This window comes from Macrobrachium nipponense, chromosome 6 (assembly GCF_015104395.2).
Source record: "Macrobrachium nipponense isolate FS-2020 chromosome 6, ASM1510439v2, whole genome shotgun sequence".
Lineage (NCBI taxonomy): Eukaryota > Metazoa > Arthropoda > Malacostraca > Decapoda > Palaemonidae > Macrobrachium > Macrobrachium nipponense.
The window spans coordinates 15,248,097-15,269,279 of NC_061108.1; the positions used below are offsets into that span (position 1 = coordinate 15,248,097).

The following is a 21,183-nucleotide window of genomic DNA, read 5'->3' on the forward strand; positions in this document are numbered from 1 at the left end:
CTGAAGGACAGATACAGACTCCCATTTAATGGCCATCATCCTCCTCTTCCCCTTTCCCCAAACGCAATCCCATTCCTGACACACAGTATACTAGTTCAACACAGTTTCAAAGCTCCATGGGCATAAGTCAAGACTGTGATGCAGAAGGGAGTGATCAAGAATTTGGACCAGGTATCCAGGCTGTTAAAGCTGCCTCTTCATAGTAGCAAAAGTGTTGGGAAGGAGGAGACCCATCATAGACTTCTCAGCAAGTTGCAAAGCATACCCTGGAGAAAGAGGAGAAATTCATTCTAAAAGGGAGAAGTCATCTTTGGCTCCTGTGAGTTAAAACGTCTGATCCTTTCCAGACAAGCCACCACATCAATAGGACCCCCTCGACAACAAATTTCATAAAGTTCTATAGAGTGGTGGCTTTCATATCCTTATCTCATTCAGGGAGTCTAACGAAGTGCACAAACCCCTGGGAGTTACTCATGTCCTCAGACACTTCCTGTAAGGGTTAGGAAGCTCGTCTCAGAGTAGTTTTCATTTAATAGACTTGGCCCCCAAATGTGAAATGCACATCAGTGATGAAGATGACAGCTTCGTGGCTGGTGCCGCAGACCTTCCATTGTCTGGAGGGCCACTCTGCAGTCGTCATGAGCAACGATACATCTAGCTTTATTCTTTCTCTTGAGTTTTGCATACTGAATATGAACTGGAAGAACAGTGGACAGTCATTTGGGTGAGAATGGGTATTCCCTTTCCCCAAACCCCCATGGGTACTGCCCTTGTTTAGTCAATACTACATGGCTGGTCCAGTGCAAGTACAGGACACTACTCCATATATGAAATGCAACAGTTTATCCTTGTATATTAGGATAAGCCTGTGAAAAATAAAATTGGCATTTTACAATACACTTCTAATATTTACATATTTGTATGGAACAAATTTATGTAATTCACTTACTTACATTATTCTTATCTATTTACAGTACAAATTTGACAAGCAGTCATTAGGATTTGAAGCTGTTACACTTGTCCCATTTGAGGCAAAGCTGATTGACATGAATTTAATAAGTGATGTACAGGTAAGAAAATTGACATTGGTAACCCTTTAATTGAAAATATTGTCATTTCAGTAGAATGTGAATATTATATAAATTCATATCTGATCCACTAAGTGGAAATTTACCATGAATATTTTCTTGCAGTGTGAATGGCTGAACAGTTATCACAACAATGTGCGTCACGTGATAGGTATGGAACTTGAGAAGCAAGGAAAAAATGAAGCCTATGACTGGTTAATTCGAAAGACTGAGCCTTTAGTTTGCCATCAGGAGAGTGAAAACCCTGCTAATGATATAAAGGTAGTCGAAGAGGTTTATCAAACAGAAACAGTAAGATCAACTTATGAAGCATCCTCCTCTACTTCAGCATCTACTAAAGGAGCAGATGCCACAAAGATTGAATATACTACTTCGGCCATAACAACTAATTCTGACATAATCGGAGACCAAGTGGAACCTGCAGGAGGAATATCTATTACTGCTTCATTTTGGGTTGTGTTAATAGCATTTATTTCCATGATAATTTGGTAATATTTGCTTCAATTTTATTAATGGTACAATACAATAAGTTAATTGTGATATTGGTGTCTGTTTTCACCAAATTTGTGCTATAATTTGCCATGTTCAATTCTTTACTTTCTACATAAGATTCATTTCGACAAATTTTACTAACTACTCTACTTCTGTTGATCGAGATTAATTTCGACAAATTTTACTAATTCTACTCTACTTCTGTTGATTGGGAAATCTAAGTTGAAAGCATTTAGATAAACAGCAAAAAAATCTTTAACCCTTGAACAGAAAGAGAAAAAAGCTTATTTAATGAAGATAAGAAAAATTTTGGAACATTGTACAATTTCACTGTCAAGAGATACCAAATTGAAATTTATATACAACCTAAATCATGTATTATCATACGTTCTTTTGTTTGGTGTACTACAGTTTTATTTTTAGAAATATTCTTGCTTGGAATACAGTAATGATGCTGTTATAGAAAGTTAAACTATTTTTCAATTTATTTTTTTCTAATTGGCATGATTTCCCAAAGCTTGTTATAGAAAGTTAAACTATTTTTCAATTATTTTTTTTTCTACTTGGCATGATTTCCCAAAGCTTACAATGTACATTGTATGAATGGTGGATATGAGTGATTCTGATTGCACAATACACTGTTATTGTGCTGTATATAAATTCCATTTAAGAAAGATTATTGAAAGGTTCCAAATTTCAGTAATATAATTTTCATTTGCATTTGAAATTTTAGTCTGTATAGTGGAAAGAATAGTGGGTGGGGCATTACAATTTAGAAATTCTTTATGTGCATTTTGGTCAGAAGTGTGTTCAAGTTCCTGGGTATTCGTGTACTGTATCATGCAGTCATTGTAACTGCTACCAAGAATCCTTAGATTACAATAAAATTATTGATGCTGCTTATAAACAACATCCCTATCATAAAACTTCACTCTGTAAAAATGGTATAAATGAAGGCTGTATATGTTTCATAATAAAATTTACTTTCCTAGAGTATGTGTTTTTCTATCACTGAAGAAAGTGTTTTTTATTCTAGTATAGGCAAACAGTGGATGTCTTATTTTGTCTTTTATTAAAAAAATGAACAATATAAACAGTTTGGAATGATGTGCTATACAAAATGTGAAAATATTAATGGCACACCGTGTTAGAGTAATAGAATATACAAATACAGTACATATTAACAAAAGGACATTACAATATTTTACATGCAATACACTTGAAAATGTACTACAAAATCCTTGCAAAATACTCTACATTCCTGTTATGTAAAATTTTCTACAACTTTTCAGCATAATTGCAAGGCCATAAAGAGCATTTGCCAGGAAATATGAAAGCACCTGGTATATATACTACTAAATAAAGGTAGATGAGCTCATTTTTAGTGCAATAATGCTGATGGTTAAAACTACGTATAGTTTATGTCACATAACCTCAAAACTGTCACACTACGTACATACAAATTAAGATCAATATGACAAAATGAGTAGCATAAATTAAAAAAATATTTACAAATATGTAAATACAAGATTCCCAAACTAAAACTGCTTTGGTAAAAAGTCAAAACTTTCAATGGCATATCTACGTCATTACAATGAATTGGCAGAGAGTTTTCTAAACGATTAACCTCATTACTGCTGCTACATATCACATAAATGATAAGCACAAAATATGATAGCTGGATCACAGAATTTACTTCTGTACAAACAAATGTAATGGAAAGAGAAATGTTAACCCTTTCATGCAAGGTTGGTAACAGGATAGCTATATCTGCCACCTGGTTCATATTCACCAACCTACCAACACTCTTCAACTTAAGCTTTGTAAAGTATGCATTCCAAAACATTCATTTCTTTGATTTACTTTCTAAAAAATAAAATTATGATGCTTTGTAGAAAAAGTTTAAATATGTATTTCACAACTTTTAAATAAATTCTAGCAAGAAAATTAATTATACTGTACATACAAAATAACTGAAAACCATATGACTTGAAAATCCAACTAGCCTACCTGCTGCCACTCAAATCTTACATTACAAGACAGCACCTATGCCACCAGCCACTGAAAGGGTTAGCAAAACAGAAAAGAATTGAGTCCCCTCTTGAATATTTACAAAAAATTTCATAATTAAACAAATATTGTTGCAAACTGTAGTTCCTCACATCATGTAAACTTAGCAGCTTCCTATGATGTTAATTTTTTTCTATCTACCATGGGTATTATTTACAAAGTAATTAAATGCATATACAGTACGTATACTATCAATTATTTTACATTAGAATTTATTATTTCATTATAGTTATGAAAAAGTAATGATAAAATAATAATTATGTACATAAATATAGTGCCCCTTATTTCAGGGGAATAAGTCTCAAAGAGATATGGTAATGATTGTTTTAAAGATGGTAGTCGCCTTTCTCCCTTAACACAAACCTATTAGCACACAATCATGATGGTAACTGAGCACATTGAGCTGCTGGCAATAAGGATTTATAAGAAAAATCAGGAATGTATACTAAGACTTACCTACCTGAATATGGCTGCATGGCAAATGAAGGCTAGTTTTTTTCCAGGGTTCTCACCAGCTTTAGAAGTAATATTTCCCCAAGGCACATCCTTGAGTTAGTTATAAAGCTAAAACAATTTATCACCTCAGTTTTCAGCAAACTAGCTTAATCATTTTTAAGTTTTTTTACAACTCAGTTACTTGAATAAGGATTAATGTTGTTACAGTGCAGCTTGTTGTATCATACTGACAATAGAAAAGGAAAAAGTCAGGACTGATAATTCTAACTATGTTTTAAAGCTTGTCCTTACTTGAGAATGAAAATTTTGTCTTGTTTAAAGGAAACAAGTTGCCATACGTATGGCCACTGGGGCATTCTTAAGTTGTCTAATTAAATAGATGGCATTTTTCATGACACAAGAGCTATAATACTGTAAAAATAACAAATTGATACATATTTTGAGTACTACAATTACAGTGGTAAAAGCTATGATTAAGGTAAGAATTCTTTATAAATGCTATACGTAAATATAGAATTTTCTAATAAAAACTCAATACATATTTAATAATGTTCTGTGGTTCTGTGGAGAAATGTTCTATAATATTTAGTCAATTGTAACATATGTGCATATTTTTAAAGTTCTCTTATTCTCTAAAGTTCTGTAGTTGTTTGTACAGGAGAAGGATCCAAAATACCACGACGACCAAACATTACATTTTCATTTGTTGCGCTTACACTAATTGGACCATCACCTCCATCATCGTCATCAGCAAAGTGCTCATAAGCTGGATTCCTTCCGGAAGGAGATGAAGCTGCCATGGCAGCCATGTGCTGCAAATGCCGTTGTCCAGGAGGAGGACTATCCCAGTCAATTCCGACAGGCTCATCATGAGGGTGATGAGACCTTCCTAAGTCCATGTCCAAATCTCTGCTGCTATTACTACTCTCATCCTCACTCACTAGAATATAAAAGTAATATGATTAATTTAAAAGAGTAATTTTCATTGTCCATGAACTTTAGTGCATTCTGATATCAAAAGATTACTGATAATAAACAGCAGAATAAAACAAATGAACAGCAGCAATAAAACACAAGTTCCGCTACATAAACAGTTAATCCAATGATATTCAGACTTGAAAAATGTGCAATTATCAAAATACTATTGTTCCATCACAATCCTGTCATATGTAGGGCAAAATTCAGAACTTGAACGCTCCCAGACTCAACAGCCTGTTGTCCAACAGACAGAGAAAGAATGGTAGTCTCCAAATGCATGTGCCAACTGTCCCTTCAAGTATCTATCAATCATCTTTTGATGACTGCAGTCCCGTTATCAGCTCTGTCCAATATTCCAAAACACTTTTCTCTACAGCAGGATCACCAATGTTGTTTGTTACCCTAACCATTAGCTAATTCCTCATTAGCTAATTCAACATTCTTTTCCATATTGTTCCACTTCTTTCCTCTAAGTAATAAAAGTGTGAATTTTACTTATCACCAGATACATTTTATATGCTGGTGCTGTCCTGGACTGCCATCTTTATAATACAATTATTCATGAGTAGTTATTCATATATAAAATGAACCTGAGAATTAAAAGTCTTTAAAGCTGTTAGCAAATATTCATGTTTTTGTATGTATTTTCTTCTCAGAAGTTAGTTCTCAAAGACAGATGTTAAACTGAGCTATTATCCCCCTTCAGTTTTCATACCGTAATGAAGCAAATGGTAAGGTGACCATCTTTACATATTCATACCATATTTATATGTAATTTTTGATATCCTTTGATGATTTTCAGATGCATCATATTTTTTTTCAGGACACCACCTTAATACTAATTATCAATTTTATTATTCCTAAGTTAGCCCTATCATCACAAACCCATTACTTTAACATAACCCTTTCATGCATTACAGAAATTCCTGACATGTCAATCTATTGGTTGAAGACAAGACAATGACCCAGTGCCTTAGATGGTCTGGCACAATTCTCCACAGTCCCTTCAATCTCCAGTAGTCACATGAAGCCTAAGTGGCTCCAAGGCCTGATAGAGTAGACCTACATCCTTTAAGAACTGAGACTGACTGCTTATTTTGACATCTCAAAAACAAGACATAATCAGCTAGAAGATTTTTGGCTATTTCTGTCAAATCCTGTTCCTAAAATCTCTACATTTCAGTGGAATCAGTAAGAAAGTGATGTAAAACCTTTTCTAACCCAATTAGTTTCACTGGATGTCCATCAGTGGAGAAAGATTAGCAAAACATTCTTCCTTTGATCACATATCATACAAATCACAGTCAAGTCTTTGAAACCCAGAAACCCTATATAAAACTGCCAAGTCAAGCTAAATATAGTCAACATTTATTACCTAGTAAACTTGCTAACAAATAACCTGAACTGCCAAAACACAAACTCCCTAAAATACTGGAAAACCTAATAATACCTAAAGCAAAGGCAATGCTGTCTTATCAAATAAGCATGAAAAGAGTAAATCGTATAATAATAAATCTTGCTATCTACTTGCCAGACTATGAAAACCCTGTCATTAGCAGCAAAGACATCTACCTAGCAAAGAGTATCAGCAAGTCTACTATCATACCTGTGAAAAGGAAATGAATGGATGACTTAAATTAATTTGGAACTTACTGGATGTGATACAGTATACTTTCGGTAATCTGGAAAGTTACACAAGATCTGGAGAATTCAATGAGTAGTGCACAGCATAAACACACACACAATGTGACCCTGCTACTTCTGGGGAACCTACAGTCTATATGTGCATGCACAACTAAACCTATTAATATGTGCACATTATATGGAAAGGATTTATGGTGAAACAACAGTCAATTTTTAGCCAGAATTCTACTATGAAAAGTTCAAACACCTATTCTTATTAAACTTATTATCAAACAATATCATAATATGCAATGTCTATCACTTCCTTAATACAAAATATAAATTTTCAACACATACAAATCATCTTACTGACTCACATTGTTGTTTTGTTATATATGACACATTATCCATTGAAAAATGATGTGAAGGACGTATATCTATTGGTAAATCTTGTACAGAGTCATCATCCATAGGAACACTCATATGAAGAACCTGTAAAAGGTAATACATAGTGAACTGTACAATAAAGAATATAAAGAATAACATACATAAATTAAGACCTGTACAAAAAGCAAAAATTTATTAGGCTACACACAATATGAAGACCTAAATATTAAAATAATGAAAAAAAAAATTGTTAAAGATGCAAGCTACATCTTACCTATTACTTTAATACACAGAGATGGTCAACTAAGAACTTAATGTGAACATTTAATTTGTTAAAGTTTCATGGGCTGACAGATGACCTTTATGTAAGTTATATTCCCACTCTATTGTACACTAACCAGCCTGAGATAAGCCTTTATTAGGCTCAGAGGTCTGCATAAACTAATCCTTTATAATAATAATAATTAAACTCTTGTACAACCTTTCTGTATAAAGCTCAACTCTCCAACTAATGTATTAATGACCAATCAGAAGAGAAGGAAGCAAGTCCTTTATTTATATGTAGCATGAAAAAAAAAAATATTGAAAATAATTTGTGAATTTGTCTGCACTGGCAAGAGGGAAATGTGTTAAGCAAATGTTCATTGAAATTGACGCCTTTAGATAAGAATCCAATGTACCTCAACCGATCATATGGCTAAAGTACTCAAGGACACAGGGTTGCTGAGAGTTGACATTGCACATACTGGTAGTAACATCTAGCTCAGTATGGTCTAATGCAGAAGTTTGTGAACTGGCCAAAGTTGGAGGAGGGAGTTGTCACAATTTGGAGGGTAGGAGGAGTTATGACCCAAACAAGAAGTAATCTAGATAGGCCTTAGAATGCACTAAGTAACAATCAGGAGGAAGATTACTTGCTTTGGCATCTTTAGTTCACTGCAATTTAGACTTAACTGAGAAGTTTCCAACCAAACTTTACAAGCACATTATATGTGTATTAAGCACAGTATATAAAGTATATCAAACACATTAAATGTGTACTGATCAGTGCAGATGTAAGCTTCCCAGCCAATCCCAGCTTTAGCTGCCAGGTTAGCAGTCTATTACAAAAAGCTTTCACAACAGAGCCCATATATCACTCATATTACCAACATGCAGTCTTTAACCACAAGGACAACAGATCACCTGTAGCTCTTCTTTGGTTTGCAAGCTGCATGTAAACTGGTGGTCCTGTTAATCAAATCTGTTGTTTATCTAAATCTAGTGTAAAAGTTTCCTTACAAATGGTTCAGAAACCTCTCAAAGTGCACTGAAAGCCAACTGTTCATACATTACTTACATCAGCACCATGCAGTTTTCAATCATGTTGGTTGGATCATCTTTAGCTACCATTTAAACCAATAACCAAGTCAGTTGTGTATCTGCATCCTGTGTATGCATTTCCTTGCATGGTCAGCAAACACATGGACAATTACAAGAAAGAGAAAACAGGGTGTGTAAAGATTTACACAAAAATGGGGGGCCATGCAAGAAACAGCGAGTATACGTAAATAACTGAAATTAAAAACTATGGAGTTAAAGATAGCATGGAAAGCTATGATGTCAAAAAAGGAAGCTGCAAAAGGGAAGCTCTTATAAGCAAGGTGAGCTTCAGAACAATAAAAAATACTCATGAGTGAAGAGGAGAGAGTGGAGATAGTGTGGTAAATGGAAATTATTTCTAAACCATGATGAGAGGGGTCGATTAACCATGAAAACGACGCCCACTCAACACTACATACAAGTTGAGCATAAGCAAAGGCTCTATAGAAAACAATTGCAATTTTCAGTTGACAAATTCAAATCACTTTTAAAAATTCAGAAAAAAAAATCCTTAATAGCAAAATATGCTAATTTTAGCATTTGGCTAAATATATTTGGAAAAATATATGTAATGCAATACACTGCAAATCATTACATACCTGCACTTCATATTCCTTTGCTGCTGGTTCTATGATAGATCCCACTCTTTCATAAGGTGGAGCTACTACCACCACAGCTTTGCTAGCCTCATCTCGATGTCTGACATACCTGCAAAAATATGCAAAAGCAAAATGAAGCTGGTTATTCTGAACATTGTAGAAGGGCAATATTATTATCTATTATGGGTCTAGGAACTGTAACTGCTGTACATTAAGAGAGAAAAGCCAGATCATATTATCAACCCACTCTGAAAACAATATAGTACTATGCTTATCTGAAATATGTTAAAATAAAATATAATAAAATAAATTATAATATTTGTAATGCAGATTATCTGTGTTACAGAAATCATTTACAATAATTAAAGATCTCAACTAATTTTATTCACCTTTATGATAAAGTGCCAAAATTATTATGGCCCATTAAAGATAAAAGCAACTCCATACACAGAAAGTTTCAATGTCAGCTTCTGGAAGTGCAAATGACATTCTATTACAAACTATACCATGAAAATGTAATAAGATCACAGTCACTACTCGACTTACGAACGAATTACATTCTGGACGGCTGTTTGTATCTTGAATTGTTTGTAAGTTGGTTTTTAATTAGTGCATAACTTTTTTTCTGTTTACATTCCCGAGTTAACTCAGGAGTCATAGATTATACTATTTTCACTGTAGTAGTTTCCAATCATGCAGTAATAGTAGTATTATAAGGAATTACTTTGGATGTTGAAAAGGTAAAAGGAAAATAAAATTTTGATTCACGCAACATTAACATTCGAGATTTAGTTATTTTTCAATGCTTTGAAAATTATGACGCTGAACGTTAACAAAGTAAACAATGCACATTGCCATCTGTTGATAAAAATACATACTAAACATTTCTTCTGTAGAGGAATTATAGAAAATGGGAACTCACCGAAAACGAGTTAAGTCGGGAAGATAGAAACGGGAATAGAAGTGGGTATATTTTATGAGTATTCTTGTGATTGTAAGAAGAATACTTGGTAGTTAATCACAAAAACACTCAGGATAATCAGGGAATGGGTTGCGGAACAGGTTTCTTCTTCTTCCTTAACTTCTGATATTTGCAAAATTTCATACCAGTAGAATAAGCACACAAAGCAAAATTTGAATTTCTGGGCTCAGCTCGTGTCGCTGCGCGAAATATCCTTTAATCTATTATTTCTAGGGTAAATGTACTAACACATACCAGAGAATAAATAAATAAAGAAAAAGGTCAGTATAACTGACTCGCTCACCCTCCCAGAGGGTGTCGGTATGAACACTATGGCGAGTGAGACCACTACCACGAGCCAAAAACCAATAGAATTCTCCCACTACAAAATCCCCCAAGAGGAGAGCCGACCCACAGAGTGGGCAGCACCTACTACTACTACTCCATCCCATGCTGCCGACTGCTGCGCCTCTGGTGGCCATCCTTTTCAGTTAGCGCACACGATACACACGTGCCATTTTCTTCTCTGTGTTTTTGTGCCCTTTCCTTTGGATTTTATTACCATGGAGCGTGCAGCCATCGCAGCAGCTAAGTTAAGTACTCAGTGTTTATTGCTAATTGGTTTTTTCCGGCCCTGAGCACGTATTTGCCGTTTTTTAGGTATAAATACGAACTCTAGGTCGGAAGCATGGCAGCATAGTTCTGCCTCGTGGTGGGTCCGTTCTGGGTCGCCCATACCCAGAACATCCCCTAGCTTATGTACGCTCTATTTTATTATCTGCTTTGTTTAGGGTACGGTCTACACAGTTTTGTCATGCATGCATGTCTTTTACCTTATGTAGGCTCTTCCATCCAGACCCTCCTAGCCACGGCTCTTAGTATCGGCCTCGGCTAGCTTTGAGTGGTAGACTTGCCTTAGGGTTAGTCGTACTCCTGGATTTTTTCTCCTACTATATTGTTTTCTTTCTTTCATTTTATTATTCATTTGATTATTTATGTGATATTTGTTAGGTTAGTTAGGCGTCTGGCTTGCTTAGCCTAGTCACGGCCCATTGGGCCTATATGTTACCGCTCTTCAGCTCGGTTGCTTCCGATAGCATCTCTCTGATCAGTGGTTGGGTATGTTTCTAGGCTTTAGTTGTTGTTCTTATCGCCCCGTGGTCACTACGTGATCACGAGGCAGCCAGACGCCTGTCCAGTCACCTTTCCCCCCTCCCGCTCTTCCATAGGGTCGGGGGGGGTGGGTAGGCTGCCCATGCTCGCTCCACATACCCGAGCCTGCCTCCCCTCTCTCCCCCCAGCGGAGGGGGTAGAGGGACGGGACAGAACCCAGACTGGACTCGACCTCTCCGGCTTCTCGGTCCGGTCGGGTGGTAAGGGGTGGGGGGGACTGGCCTTTCCCCCCTCCAATTACTACCCCGTCGCTCCGTTACTAGCCCGAGTCTGTATGTCCCTTGCTCTTTCCCACCTTACTAGGGCTCCTTTACCACCGAGACCTGGCATCCAGCGGAAAGGTGCTAGTCTACCCCACGGGGTGGACCGGAACATACAGGCGGTCCCGTCTAACCTCTCCGTTTCACTGAGTTATACACTCCGCCACGCACTGGACTTAGTCCGGTACGTTCGAGTTTTTTAGGTTTAAGATCTATTATGTGAAACTATTAAGTTTATCATAAGTACCTTAAACCATCCCCCCTCCCTTCGTGTTTCACCGGATCCCTCCGGGGTTATAGCCTATTCAGGCGATTAAGGGAGGGGTTATGCCCAAATTTTTTCTGAGCTCCGGCATGCAACGGAGTTCTTCTGTCCTTTAGCCTGTAAGTGATTGTCTTTAAGATACTCATGTGTCTTTTCACTTACAGACCACCAACTGTGAGCATCCGGATGCGCCGCCACACTTCAGGTGACCCATGGGGTGGACACGAAGTTTGCCGGTCCCATGCTCCATGCGCGACTCCGCACGGGGACATCCAGGTCTGGTACCATGAAACGTGTACCATCTGTTACGATCTGGTGAGCCAGCTTTTAGACGGGGTAAGTATTCCATCTCCGGTAGCTGGTCCTCATCTGTTATAGTGCTTAAGTTTTACATCAATCACTTTAACTTAAGGTAAATTCAAGGGGTCCTATAGCCCCTATAATTTTAAGTTACGCTTTAAGTTAGCTTTAGTTTTAAGTTATTCTTAAATCTAATCAATACCCTCTCCTTCAGGCGCCGGCCGTGAGGGATACTGCACTGGCAACCCTGCGGCCTGGGTCGGCGGTTTCGGGAAGAACGCCGCCAAGGGTATGCCCTACATCCTGGAGAAGAGGTTGGCGGTACTAATCTTCCCCGGAGGCAAGGCGACAGGCTACGTCGACCCAGTAGAGGCGGCCCCGACTATCGCTTTCATCCAGCAACAGCTGGCTGCCTCGTTGACGGACCAAGGCCAGGACATCTCCTCGGAAGTCGCGACGCTGGATATTAATGTAGAACCTATGGTAGGTGTGGACGACCTGTTGGTCGAGGTTAGGTAAGTTGGACACCCAAGGATACCCTTGGTGCAACTGCTTCTTCTACTCCTGCAACTCTCCATCCTTCCAAGGCTTTACGGGTAACGAATTATATACTTCTCCTGACGCTTCAGTTAGACCCAAGGTCAAGGGTCAAACAGTGAAATCCTTGACGAAGACGTCGTCGTCATCTAAGAAGACGGCTTCGGCGTCATCCTCTTCTCATAAGTCTCCGGCGGCTAGGAATCCCGGAGCAGAGAGATCCAAAGCTTCTGGGTCCGGCTCTAAGTCCTCGAGGAGTAAATCCTCCAGAGAGAGATCTCACACTCCAGCGGAGTCGTCAGTTCCGCTACCCTTGGTTCCAGTTCAGAGCCACCCCTCCACCTCCGCAGCAGCTCCGGCTTTGGACTCCAATGCTGGTCTGTTACAACAGGTGGGCGACCTGGTTGGGTCTCTGAAAAGTAGCATGGAACAATTAATCTCTCGGTTGTCGGATAGGATTACCTCTCAAGACAACATTATAGCCGGACTGAGCCAAGCTCCTCTAGCCTCTCCTCCACCTTTCAACACAGGTGGAGCCCAGCTTCCCCCGTATGACTCTCTACCTCCGTTCTCAATGAACAACCCTTGGAGAGTAGCGTCATACGCCCCCTTCCAAGACGGACTCATTTCTATCCCGGAATGTGGAACTCGGAGGATCGAGGGACTTCGAGTTCTACCCGGAAGACCTTCAGCCTCCGTTCATCGGCTACGCCAGGCTCACCGCCTCAGCCATGGACCTCGGGATGATAAAGTACCAAAGGAGACAGTCCTCTATTCGCGTGACCAGGCTCAGAGAGAATGGCTCAGGTGTCTAGAGGACATGGATTGTTCCAATACGAAATCCAACCTTTCAAGAGTCCGTTCACGATCTTTACGATGGATGAGGAGTACCCCGCTCCCTTTCCTGACAAAGATCGCGACATCTACCATTCCAGCGGCCCAGAAGGGGGACCCCATGCCGCAACTGAAGGAAGCAGATCCTACATCTCCGTTACTTCCTTCAGCCGGAGAATTGTGGGAAGACTTACCTAACACCTTCTCAGCTGGCAAACTCAAACCGGACTGTGCTATGGAGCAGTTTGGTGAGAAGCTACCTAGGCTTCCAGATAGCCTTATTCAGGCAGAATTTACGCCAAATCGCGGTTAGCCAGGTCTATTAATTCCATGGCTATGACCGAGGTGGCTACCATAGCCTATGGTCAGAACCGCTCTTCAAGCTTCTTACTAAATCCTTGACTCAAACGGTACAGTCAGATATGTTTGAGTTTGCCACTGCTAGGACGAATTGTAGGAAACATGTCTACAAGAAGCAACTATTCGGCACGAGCCGAATAGGTTACTTGCGTCAAGCATCTGGGGAGCAGACCTCTTCCCAGAAGCGATGGTGAAGGAAGTTCAGTCAGAGGCTACGAGATTGAACCAGAGCCTTAAGGACCGTTGGGGTCTTACGCCAAGAGACGACAAGATCTAGCAGCTAGGGGTAAGGTCAAAGGAAACCTAGACGTTTCCAGCCCTACCAGAAAAAAGCAGCCACGCGCTTTTCTCAGCAAGTTCCGGCTGTTCCTTGGTGCAAACAGCCCAACCTTCCACCTCAAAGGCTCAATCACAGCCGATTTACGTTATCTCCCCTCAGCCTCAGCCCTCCACCTCTTACGCCCTCTCTCCAGCTTACAACCAAGCCTTCGAGAGTCAAGCTTCACAGAAGTATGACCGCATCGGGTAAGGGAGGCAGAGGTAAGCGATCCTTTCGTGGGAGAGGATCGGGAGGTCCCTTTAATAGGGGAAAACATTTCAGGGAGGCCGAGGAGGCTACCAGAACCAATGAGGAATTTCAGGTAGGAGGGAGGCTGTTCACTTTCGCCACCGTGGAACTTCAGCAAGTGGGCTCGAGCATTGTGTCAAAAGGCCTGGGTTGGAGCTGGTTCAACGAACCCACCCCCATCCAGACCTTTCCGCCAACTTCCTTCCAAGGAATTGTCGGAGTATGCGGAGGATCTCCTTCAGAAAGGAGCTATAGCGAGAGTCAAAAGGTTAAAATTTCAAGGACGCTTGTTCAGCGTGCCAAAGAAAGGCTCACAAAAAAGAAGGGTAATCTTAGACTTGTCCCGCTTAAACTTAGCCATTCGCTGCGACAAGTTCAAGATGCTCACGATCTCGCAGGTGCGGACCTTACTTCCCCGTGGGGCCGTCACCACCTCTATCGATCTTACAGACGCTTACTATCATCCATCCCTATTGCAAGACACTTCCGTCCGTATCTGGGCTTCAAGATAGGAGACCAGACATTCTCCTTCAAAGTAGTTCCTTTCGGGCTCAACGTAGCACCCAGGGTGTTTACGAAGCTGGCGGAAGTAGTAGTTCAACAACTCAGATCGCAAGGGATTATGGTAGTAGCGTATCTCGACGATTGGTTGATCTGGGCTTCAACAGTCGAGGAATGCAACAGAGCAACACTGAAAGTAATTCAGTTCCTGGAATATCTAGGCTTCAAGATAAACAGGACCAAGTCAAGACTCACCCCAGAGTCAAACTTTCAGTGGCTAGGCATTCAATGGAATCTATCCTCCCATACTCTGTCGATTCCATCATCCAAAAGAAAAGAAATAGCGAAGTCAGGCAAGCAATTTCTGAGTCACAAACTGGCATCAAGAAGATCCAGGAAAGGATCTTGGGTTCTCTCCAGTTTGCATCAGTGACAAACATCTTAATGAAAGCCAAACTGAAAGACCTAACCAGAATCTGGCGCTCACGAGCAAACAAATGTCAGGTCCAGGGACAAATTATCCTCAGTCCCTCTGATTCTAAAGAATCGACTCCGGCCGTGGGCGAAAGTCAAGAACTTGTCGGTGTCAGTGCCCCTTCAGTTTCCTCCACCAGGGATCACCATCCACACAGACGCGTCATTAAGCGGTTGGGGAGGATATTCCCAGTTCAAAAAGGTTCAAGGAACGTGGTCACCTCAGTTCCGTCAGTTCCATATAAACGTACTGGAAGCAATGGCAGTGTTCTTGACTCTAAAAAAGTTACGCTCCGCCAAAAGTACTCCCACATTAAAGCTAGTCCTGGACAGCGCAGTGGTGGTACATTGTGTAAACAGAGGAGGCTCCAAGTCACGTCATCTAAATCATGTCATGATAGCCATCTTCTCCCTGGCGGACAAGTTCAGTTGGCATCTCTCCTCCACTGCATATAGCTGGAAGTGTAGGTTCTTTAAAGTGAGGGGCGGGAGTGAGAAAAACGTCATAGCAGATGCTCTATCCCGATCAGTACTCTAGAGTCGGAATGGTCACTGGACAACAGTTCGTTCCAATGGATTCTTCAGAGAGTTCAGGTCTAGAGGTGGATCTCTTCGCATCTCAAGCGAACCACACAAACTCCCGTGTTATGTGGCCCCCAACCTGGACCCTCTGGCCTATGCCACGGACGCCCTGGCTCTAGACTGGAACAACTGGGAGAAGATTTATGTCTTTCCTCCGGTGAATCTTCTCATGAAAGTCTTAAACAAACTCAGGACATTCAAGGTCAAGTGGCTCTAGTAGCCCCAGACTGGCCGAAGAGCAATTGGAGTACCCTCTATTCTGAACTGGGTCTTCGCCCTCTTCGGATCCCCAATCCCAGGCTCTCCCAGTCAGTACAAACGAAGACTGTGTTCGCTTCCTCAGGGATGCTCAAAACCCTAACTTTATGGATTTCATGAAGTTTGCAGCAAAAAGGGATGCGAATATTGACCCTCAGAATATTCTCTTCTTGGAATCAGATAAAAGAGATTCAACTTTGAGACAGTATGATGCTGCTGTCAAAAAGTTTAGCAACCTTCCTGAAAGAATCAGATATTAGAATCATGACAATTCAATTCAGCTATATCCTTTTTCAGATCCTTATTTGAAAAAGGCTTAGCAGCTAGCACAATTACGACAAACAAGTCAGCCTTGAAAAAGATTTTTCAATTTGGGTTCAACATAGGACTTGACAGATTCCTACTTCTCGTCTATTCCCAGGCATGTGCTAGACTTAGACCTTCGGTAAGGCCTACGTCAGTATCATGGTTCTTAAACGATGTTTTAAAGCTGGCTTCAGAAACAATAATGACACATGCTCGTTTATAATGCTCTTAAGAAAAACCCTATTTTTATTAGCTTGGCCTCAGGAGCTAGAATTTCAGAACTGTCGGCGTTATCCAGAGATCCGGATCATATTCAGTTCCTTCCCACAGGGGAAGTGCTACTTTCTCCGGAACGTAGCTTTATAGCAAAGAATGAAGATCTTTGATGAGTGGGAACCATGGAAGGTACTACCCCTTCCACAAGATCTATCTCTTTTGCCCAGTTTTTTCAGCCTTACGAGCCTTTCTTTCTATCTAGGACCTCCTCATCCTCATCGGGTCCTCTCTTTAAGAGAGAAAAAGGTGGCACTTTATCTATTAAAGGCATCAGGCAACAAATCCTGTACTTCATTAAAACAAGCCAATCCTGACTCTTTCCCAAAAGCACATGATGTCAGGGCAGTAGCCACCTCAATTAACTATTTCCAACATATGAACTTCGATGAGTTGAAAAAGTATACTGATGGAAATCGCCGACAGTGTTCAAACGTCATTACTTAAAGTCCTTGGAAGCTCTGAAATTTTCAGCAGTTGCAGCGGGGAACATAGTTTCCCCAGACTCTGACTAATCTTTTAGTAGAAGATCCAGTCCTCCTTTCTACCTGCCTCACCCAACAGTTCGTCTATTCCTGCCTTGTTCATTTACGATCACCTTGTGTCTTAGCTGCTTTTATGATGATGTAGTGGGTGTCCCTTATTTTTTGCTAGGGACACTCACATTTGATGGTGATTATTGATCTCGTGGATGTCGTCTCCTTATTTTTATGCTAGGAGATACATCTTATTATAATGGTTTACGGGTTTTGTATATTAAGTCATATACATTCCCTTTTATATATTATTGCTGTTTGTTTGTTTCATTGTTTTATTCAACTTTTATGTTAATTGCTTTAGAATGTTTTGATACATAGCTTTACACAGATACCATTTTGTACATATATGACATATTTCTCCTGTATATATGTATAATTACCCTAAGTTAAGAAATATTATTAGAATTAAGTGTAATTAAGCAATATTTCTATTTTGTATCACTGTGTATATGTATCCTTATTAGCAATTATATTCGTTTATTTTTATTTTATCTTTTATTTGAGGACCTCTTTGTATTTTGTTGAATTCTTTACAATCTTGGGCTATTTCTCTGGTACGATTTCGCGCAGCGACACGAGCTGAGCCAGAAAAAGGGATTTTGACGTAAGGAAAAATCTATTTCTGGGCGATTGGCTCGTGTCGCCAGCGAAATTCCCGCCCTACCCATCCCATCGCCAAGATTGTCTGCTAACTTCAGGATGGCCACCAGAGGCGCAGCAGTCGGCAGCATGGGATGGAGTAGTATAGTAGGTGCTGCCCACTCTGTGGGTCTGGCTTCTCCTCTGGGGGATTTTGTAGTGGGAGAATTCTATTGGTTTTTGGCTCGTGGTAGTGGTCTCACTCGCCATAGTGTTCATACCGACACCCTCTGGGAGGGTGAGCGAGTCAGTTATACTGACCTTTTTCTTTATTTATTTATTCTCTGGTATGTGTTAGTACATTTACCCTAGAAATAATAGATTAAAGGATATTTCGCTGGCGACACGAGCCAATCGCCCAGAAATAGATTTTTCCTTACATCAAAATCCCTTTTACAGGTGTCAAAGGGGAGTGCTTCAAACACAATTTTAACTTGTGACTCTGTCTGTTTGTACCTCTGAATGTTTGGAACCTGAACTGTAAGTAGGGTAGAGGCTACTCCCCCTGAGAACTAGAAAACAACTTTGGAATTGAGGTGAATCATCTCCAACCCCAAGGCAGTGGAAATGATAAAATGCATATAGCTGACAATGGGAAAGGATGAAGCATTTGCAATTGTGGAGTCTTGCTAGTAGCCTTATGAGCATTTGTGATCCTTGAAAAAGCCATGATTCTGAAGTTGCAAAGGAATGATATAAAAGGGAGACCTCCTAAAAGGTCCCCCTTTTCTACTCTAAACCTCCAATGGTACTCTATAAAATATGGTGACTATTTGAATCAATTCTTATCAGTCTGGAGTTCATGGCACAAGCTCCTGAGAATTTGCAACCTGGTTGAAGTGGCAACTTCAAAAAATTCTGCTCGCCATTCAATAAGATAATCATCCACCATCCTCATGTACTGTAAGATTGAAATGTACTCTTCATACTCACATCAGCTATCTAGGTATTTGCACAATTACACTTATATTACCAAGGTCTTAACTTTCAGCTTAGCATACTAGGTAATGATGGGTCTTTTTCTCACAATCCAAACTAAACCATACACCTCACTAACAAAGCTCATCTGCTGCCAAAGCAGCCATCATAGAGTAAAAATCTACAGAATAAATTACGGTCAGTAATTTTTGCCATGCTTACCAAAGGCATATCAAATTTCATCAATAAACTGCACATTGGAAGGGTTGTCGTGGATATAGCGCCCATCAATTCAACACTACTGAAATCATTGATTTCAGATTTGTAAACCCGGTTTGGGTGGAAATGATTCCGAAGCCTGAGAAGCCAATGAAGTGAAGACTTACCATAACTCATTCTAACTGATAAAGACACTAGCAGCCCAAAGCAAAGCAGAAGGTAATAACAAGTTTTTCTATCCTGCCTGTCACTCATCATCCAAAGAGAAGTCAGTGACAAGGTCTGTAAATGAGTCCCAATGCAAAGGATTTACCAATGACTTTAAGGGATGCAGTTAGCCCCTTAAAATCTGCTAGGCAACAATTTCTCACACTTACTGTACATACCAACATTCTTCTATTGTTAAATCAATTTTGTAATTTCTTTTCTCTAATCCCAAGCTTTAGAATTTTTCAGATTTCTTCAATTTTTGCCACCTACAAGCTTCCTTCTTTCAAGAGGTTATCTAAGACTTTTGCTGAGGCTAGATTCAACATTCAGTATTAAAATTTATTTTCCTAATTCCCATCTGGGACCACCCTGGTATAGGTATGAAGCTGTCACTTCAATCCAAATGAACTCAACACCAAGATCTATGGCCGAGATAAAATTGTACAGCAAAGTTGATTAAACAGCAAATATGCACATGCATATTATTATAGTCATACATGAAGGGTAATTAACGAATTAGTAACATGCCTTGCTCTGACACATACATCTAATTACTCATGACAATGATATCCTATAGAAAATACACTGTAGTAAGAAATTATAAGATTCTAAGTATGTATGTACGTATATGAATATATTTACCGTATGTAAAATTGTACTAATTTACAAAATTTTTTGCTCAAGATATATTACAATACTTTCACTAGAGAAAGATATTTTTGTACAAAAGTCTAGTCAAAGAAGTGGAAATGCTTACCTTTTCCACTGGAAGCAAATGTAACAAATGCCAGTGATTCCTAAAACCACAATGAAGCCAGCAAGGACAATGAGTGCTATTTGAAAAGCTTCTAAAGTGACTACATCTCTGACTGGAGGAGCAACTGTTTCCACTACCTGAAAAAACATAAAGTTACCCATTATGGAAGAAATTTTGACAATACATGTATGTCCTACTTTATTACTTTGGGTTGGGGAAGTGCAGTGTAATATATATTTATCACTAGTATTAATTTTATAGTTTCTAATAAGAAGGGTCCTATGCAAAAAAGTGTTACTCACAGGCTGGAGCAAAACTGGAGATCGAATATCTGTTGCTTGGAGACCGAGCTTTTCATTTATTAGATTCACAACACTTGTACTCTCACTAGAACTATTACTGAAGAGTCTGCAAGAATCCATGGTGGGTAAATCAATAGTAATATGCCTTTCATCTCCACAGAAAGTCATTAACTCCTAGAAACCAGTCATCAATTCATTACAAATATGCAATATTTGAAAAGTGGAACAAAGATACTTACTCCCCTAAATCTGATTGTTTCCAGTCTATTAACCGACCAGAGTTGGAATCAGCCGCAATGAACCATACATCTGTTGCTCCATCATCCCTCTCAATGGTCCCATTTCCAATATATTTGCGTGGTTCTATTCTCTCAATCTTAATGATATGATCTGCAGTAAAATTAATTAGATGTGACAAGAAGTAAACCCATACTGACATTACACCACTACTTATTAACCATAATCATAGTCAACTGCCTAGTACAGGACAGGTATCCTTCAGCATTATTAAAGGTCAAATAACTTTGAAGAAAGTGTCACATTAATACCAGATTTGAATATATTTAATACAATGGAATAACCACTGGAGAAATAATTTTTAATAAATTACATTCTGAAAATTTATCACTACACCATAATAAAATAATACTATCCTACAGTACATTATTTAAAAACTTACTGGTATATACAGTATATGTGCACAATAAGTGTCCAGTAAAAAACACAGAACACTTTTGAAGAAAAAATTCAATTCACAATAATCCATATGTTCTGCACAGTACAGACTAGAAGAAATGGGAAAGGTTAGAAATACGTAATGATCCTAATAGATTCATGAAAAATCATGCATGAATTTTTTGGCCTCTACACATTAGAATAGAATTAAAAGTAA

The 21,183-nt window shown here is 39.2% G+C and overlaps 2 protein-coding genes across 3 annotated transcripts in view; one reads left to right on the forward strand and one right to left on the reverse strand.

Moving 5' to 3' along the window:
- The window catches only part of LOC135216931 (uncharacterized), a 427,667-nt gene extending 425,094 nt beyond the window's left edge, over nucleotides 1-2,573 (forward strand). For both annotated transcript variants that reach the window (XM_064252477.1, XM_064252478.1), the window contains exons 32-33: nucleotides 975-1,070; nucleotides 1,194-2,573. In XM_064252477.1, the coding sequence (XP_064108547.1) occupies nucleotides 975-1,070; nucleotides 1,194-1,580 (483 nt within the window). In that variant the 3' untranslated portion in view covers nucleotides 1,581-2,573. The remainder of the gene's footprint in view (nucleotides 1-974; nucleotides 1,071-1,193) is intronic.
- A 62-nt stretch (nucleotides 2,574-2,635) lies between these two features.
- Nucleotides 2,636-21,183, reverse strand: part of LOC135216930 (cadherin-99C-like) — a 175,642-nt gene continuing 157,094 nt past the window's right edge. Inside the window, exons 27-32 of the mRNA XM_064252476.1 lie at nucleotides 20,531-20,681; nucleotides 20,292-20,397; nucleotides 19,990-20,126; nucleotides 9,056-9,164; nucleotides 7,085-7,199; nucleotides 2,636-5,046 (exon numbers count right to left, since the gene is read on the reverse strand). Coding sequence (XP_064108546.1) covers nucleotides 4,739-5,046; nucleotides 7,085-7,199; nucleotides 9,056-9,164; nucleotides 19,990-20,126; nucleotides 20,292-20,397; nucleotides 20,531-20,681 — 926 coding nt within the window. The 3' untranslated portion in view covers nucleotides 2,636-4,738. The remainder of the gene's footprint in view (nucleotides 5,047-7,084; nucleotides 7,200-9,055; nucleotides 9,165-19,989; nucleotides 20,127-20,291; nucleotides 20,398-20,530; nucleotides 20,682-21,183) is intronic.